This window comes from Microtus oregoni, unplaced genomic scaffold, assembly GCF_018167655.1.
Source record: "Microtus oregoni isolate MIOR12 unplaced genomic scaffold, Mior012 000026F_ref0000081, whole genome shotgun sequence".
Classification (NCBI taxonomy): domain Eukaryota; kingdom Metazoa; phylum Chordata; class Mammalia; order Rodentia; family Cricetidae; genus Microtus; species Microtus oregoni.
The window spans coordinates 20372959-20385452 of record NW_024543085.1 but is presented as its reverse complement, the minus strand read 5'-3'; the positions used below and the strand labels follow the sequence as shown (position 1 = coordinate 20385452).

The 12494-nt window shown below is 40.3% G+C and overlaps 1 protein-coding gene across 1 annotated transcript; it reads right to left on the bottom strand.

Annotated features, from left to right (window-relative positions):
• Positions 1 to 1240: 1240 nt before the first annotated feature.
• Hyal4 (hyaluronidase 4) lies at positions 1241 to 12137 on the bottom strand. The gene is made up of 3 exons (XM_041675338.1): positions 11184 to 12137; positions 4809 to 4898; positions 1241 to 1642 (listed from the first exon to the last, which is right to left on the bottom strand). Exons 1-3 carry the CDS (start codon positions 12135 to 12137, stop codon positions 1241 to 1243), a joined length of 1446 nt encoding a protein of 481 aa, XP_041531272.1.
• Between the last annotated feature and the right edge of the window lie 357 nt (positions 12138 to 12494).

Sequence of the window (12494 nt, the reverse complement as noted above, 5' to 3'; positions counted from 1 at the left end):
CGAACTCACAGAGACCCACCTGCCTCTGCCAGTACTGTGCCTCCATTGCCCAACCTTTCATTCCTTCTTTATCAACATCGTATCTTTCTTGCATTTCTCTTCCTGTTAAATTATCATTATGATAAGAAAATCAAGTCCCCTGAGAGTGTCTCTCAAGACCACATCACAGTGAATAAGTGGTTATAAGTGGTCCCTGGCTACAAAAGGAAATAGCTTGACTCTTTTATCATTATCTTTTCTATTGTTTTGGTGAGCACGAGATTATCCTGGGCAGCTGCACGTACCAAAAATCTAAGAATGCAAAGTAGGCTGTTGTATTTAATCACAAGAATAATTTGCTAAGGTGAAAATTATATTATCAAATTTCAGATGATAAAGGGGAATACAAAAAAAAACTTGCTAAGATTTATACCACCACAGAAATAGTAAAAACATAATTCAAATCAGGTTTAAAGTGATTCTAAATCCAAATCTACTACTCCAAATTCATATGGGGAGCAAGGGGAGACAAAAGTAGCTAGTTTTTCTTATAGACGTTCTCTCCAACAGCACGTTTCAAGTGTCGTTTATTAAATCTCTACCACCAGAACAATTTCACTTTCAAAAGTCACCAGCTGCATTTTATCAACATGGCTTGAGCTTTTAGATCCAGCACACTCTCAGCCTGGACAACCTTTCTGCAATATACAGACTGTGAAGGAAGATGATAGTTGAGAGAGGCCTCTGTTGTGAATTGGGAACAGTTGAAACACACCTCAGGTCTTCCATGAGTTCAGCAGGGAAGCAGGTACAGGAGAAGCTGGCTGGCACAGAAACCCTGAATTTAGTCTTCTCTGATGACCTACTTAACCAGGTCATGATGGAGGTGACCCCATCTGTTGAATCACGTTGACTACTTAGTAGTCGATCCTGAAATAAATTGCTATCTAGAAAATTTCCTTGAAATCAATAAGCTTAATATTCATGTGTATCATCCTGTATGTACATTTAGAAGAAGAATGAAATCTGATTGAAATACAATTTAAATCTTCAAGTTAGAAAAAAATGTGCATGACTTTGATCTCTTAGATCTGGTTTTTAACCGAGGTGTAGCAAATAAAGTAATATGTGGCTATTTATGCTGCGACACATATGTTGACTTACAACACCTCTCAGAGGAACCCTTAAGAGAACAACTGTGGAATTCATCTGTTCCCTAACACTCTACTTGAGGACACAATTTCATTTGAACTCAATTATGTCAAAGCCGAATGCTTTGATAACCTGCTAGAACTAGCAGACACAGTGTTATTACTGAGATAGAGAAAGGGGAGACCCCAGAGCCGCTATCAGGTTCTTTCGTTTCTCTACAATCAGCCCCTTCATATCCCTGATAACAGTGGCACAGGAAGTTCTCTGCCATCCCAGCTAGGTCCGCCTCTGATGCTCTTCCCTTCACTATGAACTCTCCGTCCTCAGAGGCTTCTATGCGATAACTGTCAGGGTTCAAGTGGAGGTAATGAGGTGCTTTCCATGTCTTCCGTATGCACCTCCCATTATTCTTGCAAAGGTGATGACTGCATACCTCAGCTGCTCTGGTCACATTGATTATGTATTTCCCAAAATCCGAATTCACAAAGCGGTTGACCTTCGTACAGTTCTCCTGAGAAAGCATGAAAACAATTCGATCAGATATTTTCGACCCAGAAGGCAGCTCTTTAGACTGGGCTAAAACTAGATGGCTGCCAGGCGGTGGTGGCGCACGCCTTTAATCCCAGCACTCGGGACTCAGAGGCAGGTGGATCTCTGTGAGTTCGAGTCCAGCCTGGTCTACAAAAGCTAGTTCCAGGACAGGAACAAAAAAGCTACGGAGAAACCCTGTCTAGAAAAATAAAATAAATAAATAATAATAATAATAAAACTAGATGGCTTTGTCCTAGTGGGTAAACTCTTGGACTCTACTATAGCCCAAAGGTCTCATCTCAGAAGTGAGAAAGGCCCTAGAGGCAGGAGATGTAACAGTAAGGCAGGGTAACTGAGTCAGCAAACCAGCCGGAGTCAACATGGAGGTTCTTGCTTTTCTTCAATTCATGCATCTTTTCCTTTTCCTTCTAGCTCGCAAGGCAATGAATGAGCAGTGTGAGAAAGAAAGAAACACAAACAAAGCAGAATCCACACCAGAGCTGCTGCCGGGCTGCCTTTCAGGGCTGAGTTGTTCTTTCTGGTTGAGTTCCCCTGCTAGGTCCTTGGACAGCAGAGGAGAGGGTGTCTGAACTGGCCTTGTCCCATAGTCACACTGATGAATATCTCAAATACCACCATAGAACCTTCGTCCAGCGATAGATAGAGATAGAGACAGAGACCCACATCAGAACACTGGACTGAGCTCCCAAGGTCCAGTTGAAGAGCAGAAGGAGGGAGAAGATGAGCAAGGAAGTCAACCGCGAGGGGTTGGTCCACCCACTGAGACAGTGTGCCTGATCTAATGGGAGCTCACCAAATCCAGCTGGTCTGGGACTGAACGATCATGTGATCAAACCGGACTCTCTGAATGTGGCTGACAATGGGGGCTGACTGAGAAGCCATTGATAAAGGCACCGGGACTTGTTTCTACTGCATGTACTGGCTTTTTTGGGACCCTAGTCTATTTGGATGCACACCTTCCTAGGCCTGGATGGTGTGGGGAGGGCCTCGGGCTTCCCACAGGGCAGGGTACCCTGCCATCTCTTTAGACTGGATGGGGAGGGAGGTGGGTGAGTGGGGGAGCGGGAAGGGTATGGGAGGAGGGGAAGAAATGGAAATTTTTGAATGGAAAAATAAAAAAAAAGCAGTGGGGAAAAAAAAAGAAGAAGAAAATCCGAGTCATCAAGTTCAGACTTACTGTTGACCCTAGAGCATTCTGGACTTCTTGGTTACTTATACTTAAACATAACCTGTTGCAGGTTCTACTCCTACACTCAACCAGGTACAGGAAAGCTGGGAACACTGGGTCATTTGTGTGTGTTTTCTAGTACGTGTTCCAAATAGAAGTCACCGAGGTTGTGTATACTATTTCCTGATGAAACACTTCCTCGTGAGTCAGCAGCTAAACCTGTGGCTCTCTGAATATGCTCATAGATGTGTGTGATAGCTATTCTTCAATATCAACTTGGCTACATCTGGAATTAACTGCTGTGGGAACTCCTTCAGCCAATAGCCTTTAAGATACCGGCTCACTTTGGACGTGGTCTCATGCGTTATAAATGCAGGTGAAAAGCATGCACGGGCCTCTTGGCTGCTGGATTCAGTTCCAGTTCCCAGCACACACAGAGGACTGTGGATCGCTACTCTTTCTGTGAGTTTATCCCTAAATAAATAAACCTCTCTGATACTCCTTCCCGGGCTCTTGTGAAACTCTTCTGTGTGTCAGCAATTAGCCAAAACTCAAATGACTGGGCACACAACTGTGGGGGATTTTGTTTTCTTAATTAAATCTTTTGAAGTGGGAAGAACCACTTCTAATCTGGATCTTTGAGGTGGGAAGATCCACCTTTAATCGGGACCACACCTTTCGGGCAGCCTAGAGAAAGGACATGGAAAATGAAACCAAGCTTTGCCTGTTTGCTCTGGAAAGCCCACCCCTTCACACGAATTAGAGCCTACTCCTTCAGGATTCAGGCATATACTGAAGACAAGCTGAGACATCCAGCTACATGGACTGAATAACTCCTGAATTCTTTTTTTAATTAATTTATTTATTTATTAAAACTTTCCACCTCCTCCCCTCCTCCCACTTCCCTCCCACTCCCTCCACTCCCTCTCCCCCTCCCTCTTCAGTCCTAAGAGTTGTCAGGGTTTCCTTGAACTTTCTGTTGGTAGACAGTCATTGGTGGACTAGCTAGAGCACAGCCTACAAGCCATTCTAATAAATCCCCTTTATGTATGTAAATATAAATAGATTCGGACTATTGGATATATATTCATTCTACAGGTTCTCTCCCTCTAGACTCTAGAGAGTCTAGAGAATCCTGACTAATACAGTGAGCATGGTTACAAATACTTTCATGAACATTGTCTCAGTAGTAACAAATTGAGCCAGTAAAGTTCTAAAAATAAAATTAACATAGACTTATTTTTTTCAATGTAACCCAGATTTAAAGGATACAATCTTGACAAGTCTGGGTTAAACGTATTATAGTAATGCTTCAGACAAGTGAAATGAAGAACAACTGCAGATAAATAAGAGACTGCAATTAATGTGGCTTGAGGGGAGTCTGAAGAGTTCTTCAAATAAATGCTGTTTCAGCTGGGAAAAAAACTTAAAAATATATCTTAATCTTGTTTTAAAGGCTATCAATTTCCAGCTGGCTACTCTACAAGGGAAAATACTTTCAATAGGAAGGTTTAAAAGTTAGCATCTTTTTTTCTAGCTCTCCCAGGTAAGATGCACTATTTCATGTAGTAGGTCAAGGCAAGGGATCCAGTCTCAGAGATCTGTGGTCATTAATAACAGTTCTACTACAAAGTAGCCTGAACACCTAATGCCTTCCTTGATTCCCGCCCCCCCCCCACCTTATCTCCTTGTCTATAGTCGAAGAGAATAGTCATTAGCCGACATGGCCAGTAAGTCAGCAGATCCAAAACACACAGAAAACCTGTCTTAATACATGATAAACATCAAACAAATATCAGTGTTATGATTACTGTCTTTTTATTATTTTTATCTAAGTACTAAGTGCTGATTTTCAGCTTTTACCCTAAATCTGGCTTGCTGTGGGAATCCTGAGAGTTTTGATTGGGGTGATCTCTACAGGAAAGCGGAACAGTATACCCTGGAGGTACTGACTTACCATAGATGCAGTTAAATTCATGTCTCCCCAAATGACAAAGCCTGCAGCTCCTAGCGCGGCGCTTTCTCCTATGGTACTTATTAGATCTTGCTAGATGGGAGAGAACAAAGTTAATTAGTCATTGGAAGACATATGTATCCACTCACCAGGAATTAAGATTTCAGGCTGAGCCCAAATACATCCTAGATATCATCCCTGAGTGACATACATGTGAAATGGACTGATGCTCAGAACCACATTCTCTGATCATATACAACAGTGTACTTGCATGTGTACATGCATGTGTGTGTGCGCTTGTGTGTGTGCGTGTGTGTGTGTGTGTGTGTGTGTGTGTGTTTAGGCAGAGTCTCACTGAGTAACCTGCACTGCTCCAGAACTACCATATAGATCAGGCTAAACTCAAACTCATAGAGATCCTCCCGCCTTTGCCTCTAAATTCTAAGATTAAAAGCACATACTACCCAAGAAAATCTACAGAATCAACTACACAACACTCATGAGAGCTCACAGGGACTGAATCAACAACCAGGGAGCATGCACGGGTCTGACCTAGACCCTCTCCATATATGTTATGATTGTGTAGCTTGGTCTTCTTGTAAAACAAAAAAAAAAAGTGGGAGAGGGCCTGTCTCTGATTCTTTTGCCTCCTTTTGGGATCCTTTTCTCCTACTGGGTTGCTTCATCCAGCCTTAGTATGAGGGAAGGTACCTAGTCTTATTGGTTGATTTCCCTGGGAGGTCTGCTCTTTTCTGAAGGGAAAGGAGGAGGAGTGGCTCTAGGAGAGATGGGAGGTTGAAGGAAGGAACTGGGAGAAGAGGAGAGAGGCAAAATTGATATAGGGATGTAATGTATTAGAGAAGGATAAACAAAGTGTGTATTTAAAAAATACTACATCTTAATAGGCAGGATATTACTTTTTAAACAATTAGTATATAAATAGCCACCAAAAGTTTGTTTATTTGAAATTGACTGGTGATATTTGCTCAGAAGCTAACCATATGTATAAATACATAAACAGAACCCAAAGAATTTCCTTCTTCTGAGGCAAGCCTTTTAGCTCTAATCTACTACTGACCTCTGACCTCTGACCTCTGCGGAGCTTCACAAGTACAGTCCCTCAGGTGACCTTGTGATGGAGGGAGGTCATTGGTTAATAAACAAACTGCCTTGGCCCATTTGATAGGCCATCCCTTAGGTGGGTGGAGTAGGCAGAACAGAATGCTGGGAGGAAGAGGAAGTGAGCTCAGATTCCATAGCTCTCCTCTCTGAGGCAGACGCAATGAAGCTCCAACCCAGGATGGATGTAGGCTAGATTCTTCCTGGTAAGCGCACCTCGTGGTGCTACAAACACTAATAGAAATGGGCCAAGCAGTGTTTATATGAATACAGTTTGTGTGTTGTTATTTCGGGTATAAAGCTAGCCGGTGGCCAGGAGCCAGGCGGCGGAACACAGCCTGCAGCTCCTACTACAACCTTGTGTCCTTTTGAACTCAGAACCAGGCAAGGGTACAGCGCTTAGTATCTCCAGGCTCTGACTTTGTCCATTCTTTATATTTGGCCCCTGAAACGCTCTATATTTAATTTCTAAGTACTGGATATAATGGGTTTTATCTATGTATGATTCATCTAAGCAGTGACAAATCCACAAGGATTTCTCCCAATATGGCTAAAATAAATGAAATGGGGGTTTCAGAAGTAAAAACTGACGTTTTATCATTCAAAGATTACCTTAGTGCCAGAGATGACTGTGGACCAAGGGAACATAGGGGGAAATAAGACTTAGGCACATACTGCTGGTTTCCTAGCTTATTAAATTATAATACATTCTCCCTCTAATGAAAGTTGCTAAACACTTACCTTTTACTCCAAAGATAAATTCCCGTAAGTTAAGTAATAGAAAATGGTGGGTTGGAGGAAAAAACAAGTAAAAAAAAAAAAATCAAACTATCTTTATTTTGCCTACTTTATCATATCAATACCTGAGGAATTTATCTTCTCCTGACACGTCTATAGTCCATCATTCAAATTAACAATTTTACAATGTCTATCTTAAAACAGACTTTTAAGAACATTTTTCTGGAGACATTTTAAATGTACAGAGAGACTTAGGTTTGAATTGACTTACCTCTCTGGTTCATATCCATTTCTGTTCTCCAAGACCATAATATCAGACAGCCCACAAAACAAAAAGAGTGGCAGGGGGTTCTTTGGGGCCCAAAGGAGATGATGTACTTAAGAGGATTTTGAAAATTGTCAACAGGCTGGTGATTAGAAGCAGAATTATCTATGCAGTGCTCAGATTTCAGACTGCAGGATATACAACTGTTGACTCAAACGCATAAGGAAGAAAAACTCAGACCACTGACTTTGAAAGAACCTTGAGACCAGCAAGAAGACAATCACAGTGTGTGGTCATAAGGAAGTCTCCAAGAGCCTGCTTAGGATTAAAGTGGTGTTATCAAAGGAGGAATGGGACACAGCATTTATATCTTGTGTTTATGTCATTGATTTATATTCACTAAATATGGAAGCTACAGATTTATGTCATGACAGCCATACCATCTAAGGTTATATTAGTTTATTTTAAGTATGTCATTCCTTTAGTATCATTATGAAAGGGCATTTATTGGGATAGATAAAAGACATAACTAGTCTTCAAGAGCACCTTGACAAAAAACAAAGGGGCAATATTGTTTTTAAAAAAAAAAATGTTAGCGTCTTTTTAGTTCACTGTCATCTGGCAGAGTTCAAGGTGGTAATTGAATCACAGACCAGATGTGATCTGAGGACCAGAAAAATTAAGGCACTAAGGAAGCCATTGAGAGGACACCTCTGGGAGTGTACAGGGACCAGCTAAGAGTTGAAGCCTCAAGCATGGCGTCACATGAACATAGAAGCAAAGGAACAAAGCGGCTGTAGCAAAGCCTCTGCTTTTGCCCATGATTCTCAAATTCAAATCAGTGTTTCAGAAGTTAATGAGTACTTTGTTTGCTGGACAAAGAAAAAAAACCAATCTGGAATTAATCAGAAAACTTCCTCCATCCATGCTAGCTAACTTTCTTAGTGACAAGATGGCATGCAGGCTACTGGAGAAGAAAAAAATATCAATGGTCTTACCCATCTCAGTACTGAGTGACATTGCTACAATACTGACTACCCTGGCAAGATGTGCCCAATGGTACAATAATGTCACAACTGTTAGAAGGTTGTGACATTTTTTGTGTGTGTGTGTGCTTGGATTTGTAGCCTACTCAACAAGAGGGAAATCAGGTATAGTAATGTAAACCTAATCAAAGATCTGTGACGGAGAAGGTTAAAGGTCCTCGAGAGAAACAACCACTGCAATTTGCTAAGTGATCATATTGTCAAACTTTTATTTTTTTCACTTGTATTTATTATATCCACAAATATGTGCTACTCATAACTTTGGTCATAGTAGTTTGTTTTTGCAGTGAACAGTGGATTAGACAAACTCATAACTGTTTAAAGTGCTGAGAATAAGAGTCTACGAGTGCTCAGCTCTAATTGGGACATTATGTCAGATCTCCACACCCTCTATCATTCGAACATTCAGGTAGCATCAAGATACTGGGGACAGAAAGAATGCAAGAGCTGATAGGTGAGAAGGAATGGGTGGAAATGCTGCCTCCTCTACATGGTGTATTTATTGAATGTGTGAACTCACAACAGCTATGGTTTCCTGCATAAGATCAAACTAGTTAAAATTCCAGGCTGATTGGGGCCAGGGAGCTCATGTGGTTCCACTCCTAGCTTAGGAGCTGTTGACAGTTAGTGGTTTTTAGATACGAAGAACATCTTTTTTTCTTGGAGAGTGTGACCACTAGTAAGTTGCTCATGCTTCAGGAGATAGCCATGTAAAACCAGGTACCACTAACTTGTCTTAAAAAGGGGGGGGCGGGACTTGAAATGGAAGGGATAAGTATGGAAGAGACCATCAGGGAGAGTTGAGGGACAACGTGGAAGGTGGATATAATCAGATTACATTTTATGTATGTAAGGGGGGAAGTAGAGGAAAGGATACCTAAAAGAGTCTTCCTCCATAGTTGGTTTTGGGTCCCTGGTGCTTACCAGAATTTATGTTAGAAAATAATCTACTAGTGGGAGACATAATGGAAAAACAGTCACTAAAGAACTTACCTTGTATGTTGCCAGAGAAACTAATTACTCACAGAGAAACATTTAAATCTTCACCCACAGAAACACTTTTCATTGTTTTTATAAAGCATAACATCACATTATGTCTAGATTGAATTTACATGTTGGTGGTACTAGCCATCTTCCTGGTGGAATGAGATGGTACTGCCTCTGTATTATTTCCCCCAAGCTATGGCTGCTGCCTGGGATTCTTAGGGAGTCCATGGCTAAGCGCTTCAAGGCTTTGAAACATGACAGCTACTCCACATGTATTTCTAAAGGGATTCAAATTTTCACACACCTTTTCTCATTTGGTTTTTATCATACTTTTTGTTAGATCAGTGGGGTAGCAGTAGTGTCTTCATCCCCTGTTTCTGTGTTAAGAACTGAGACACTGGGTTCTGGGAAGGGTAAGAGGTTTGCTACCATCTCCAACTGTATACATGCATGCATTCTAAACTGTAGACATATTTGAGAAAGAAATGGAAGACCCTCATATTCATTCAGAATTTGAAGTAGACGAACATCACATTTTTTAAATTGTGAGTAGATTTTTGTGGTAGATTGAGTGCAGTGGTGTGTATGCTGATGTTTTCAGTCACAAAGCTTCCCTCCCAGAATGAGAAGAGTCCCAAGTGCTGGTGCTACTTTCCTGAGAGGAAAGAGTAGCACTTCTGAACTATTGTTATAAAAACAAAGGTGACCCAAGCCATGTGCAGTGCACAGAATGAACCAACACACTGTTTGCTTTTCTAGATGAGCATTGTTCCTCTAAATTTTAGGTTTTTATTTTCAAAAATAAATTAATCATCACTGAAGAAAGGAACATTAGGAAGCTAAATATACAAATATATATACAAAGAGAGAAAGTTAAAACAGTCTTTCTGATAGATGTGTGTATATACCGTGTGTGTGTATATATACATATATATATATATATATATATATATACCATATATACACATATATGCTGTTTTACTTTCCGTTGCCAGAGTCAGTATTATCCTGTAAAATTTTAGATAGCTTTTTCAAACCTCCCAGCAAAGATCTCTTGCCATTCTCAATTCAGTATTCACAGATGACTTTTATGGGTAGGATGAGTCTCAGCCCATTGTGAAGGCTTTCACCTTCTGGATATTGATAAAGCCACAGAATTTCCACACCTCCCACCGCTGTGCTCCTTCTTCTCTTTCAAATGGGCACGCATGGTAAAGCCCAGACTGGAGTGCTTTCGACACATTCACTTGAGGATGTCAAGCACTCAGAGAATCTCTTGCCTTTTAGCCATCTGGTCCACTGATATTTATAATTGAAGAATGAGAAGAAGCACCTCTGTTGAAACCCTTGGCGGCAAGTAAAACACTAAAATACTATTGCATTTTATGAAACAATGGCTGAAACAGGTTGCAAGTTTTCTTGGTACACAAAAAATATATATACATTAGTACCCAATCCACTCTTTGTCTTGGAAGTTTCTGTTTAAGAGGCTGGAGCAACAAAGGAAGAGAAAATCAGACTGAAAGCTGGCCAAGTTTAAAGGTTACTCATCCTGGAACAGATGAGATCTCTGGCAACATATATATCTTGGGTGAAAATAATCAGGTACAAAGACAGTTCTCTCAGATCATTAACCCAGGTTGTGAAGCTACTCATGGTTACCATTGAATATACAAGCTCACACCACTCTACCAGTTTTCCATGAACAGTTTTCAGAGAGGTAACTAGGTCTAAGATGGCTCGGCCAATTTATGATTTTTTCATACTTTAAAATTGCTTTTAAATTAACTATAATTTTAAACCATTACAGGTATAAATATAGCTTACTTAGTAAAAGCTGGTATTACATATTTAAAAGAAAACAAATTCTCCTCTCTTTGTATTTAAAATGATGAGCCAGAAGCAGGGATGTCTTTCATTCTATGTTCAAAATGCACTCTAATTTCTTAGCTTGCTAAGCACATTCTGTTTCAATAATATTCCACAATAGCCAGTCACAGGGAATTCAGTAGCTACTAGCCTCATATGTTAGCTCTTTCACACCTTAGTGTGTCCTTTAAAAACAGTGTTAACAAACAAGATAACAAAATTTAGTTGCATAAAGAAAGAGTCTAAGCAGACCAGCACTCTAGAAAGAATAAGATGCTAGGCATAATTAATAAGAAAATTTATCTTTTAGAGATGCAGCTGAAATCCTCCACCATGAGGCAAGGAAAGTCTTACCCTAGAAAGAAAGAGCAGAGGTTCATCTCTGTAGGCCAGTCGTGTGTAGGTGAATACAGGCAGAGCATAATCATGTGATGTCATGGTAGAGATCCTCATTGATTCATATACCCGAAATTGAGAGAAGTGCAAAGTACGTTCACTGTCTTTCAAGGATTTCTTGATACTAATAGCAGGATACAGAGAAGTACTGCTGTTCCAGAGCCAAGATAGTTCATCATTCCGTAGAACTTCCTCTTCTGGGCATGATCCAGTATAGTTTGCATCATAAAAATTATAATTGTGGCAATCAGGATATAAATAATAACCCCAAAGGCCTTTGGGTCGACTCCTGATTCCCAATTTGATAGTTTCCTCCATGAAAGCTTTTGCACTTTTCTCAAAGGTTGCTTTGGCTAGATTTTCAATATCAGCAGCTGATATGTTCTTTTTCATATCAGAAATAAGTATTCTTGACTTTTGTCTGTAGATATCCTTTGCATCCCAGTTCCGGACCCACTGTGGGCGCCAATATTCCCAGTCTATAACAGCAAGTCCACTGAAGTTTTCACCAGGGATGTAATAGTTAATATCCTGGGCAGCCTTTTTCAGATGTAATTGTAAGCTTGTATTTTGTGGAAGACCCCCATTGATGGGGACCCCTCTTGATGTATACCATGGGTAATATCCCAACTTGTTGGCATAAAATATAGTAACATTTTGATCCCCATCTTTGAGCCGAGGGCTTCCAATCATCTGAAACATTTTCAAATTCAGTGTGAAATTATATTTTATCAAACACAGATCTGTTGGCGCATTCCAAGCAGCTATAAAAGGCTTCCTTTGGTAAATTGGAAGTCGGGCAGGTTTTAGAGATGAGATAGACTTCAGGATAAAAAATATGAGCAGCCCTGATGGAAGATGTACTGGCTGAACAATGTGGAGCCTTAATTTTCCTTGAGATAACAGTTTCATGATAAGATAGGAACTTACACCACTTCTTCTTTAGTGTACCCCAGAAGGCCTGTGGAGAGATTTGATTTTCTGTTAGTGATAACTTGAAAAGGATGGATGCTGTTAATGTTTTTTCTTTGTATTTTCGAAGCACATTTATTTTAAAGTCATAATGATTTCTATAAATGAACTGAGATGTAAAATCAAGTGTCATGGTCAGGTTTCTACTCAGGGACAGTGTTGACAAACTACAAACCCTGTATGTCCACAATAAGATAAAAAGTAAGATGTGTGGTTCATGGTGAAAAGCAGATGTGAAATAATACAATCACTTTGGCAAGTTTTCCAATATCAGGCATTACACTCAGATGCTTTCAT

Coding starts and splice junctions, on each gene's coding strand:
- Hyal4 (XM_041675338.1), bottom strand. CDS start 12,137: ATGAAACTGTTATCTCAAGGAAAATTAAGGCTCCACATTGTTCAGCCA. Junction 4,899..11,183: donor CTCTGCTCTTTCTTTCTAGG/GTAAGACTTTCC, acceptor TCTCCCATCTAG/CAAGATCTAATAAGTACCAT. Junction 1,643..4,808: donor TGAATTTAACTGCATCTATG/GTAAGTCAGTAC, acceptor ATGCTTTCTCAG/GAGAACTGTACGAAGGTCAA.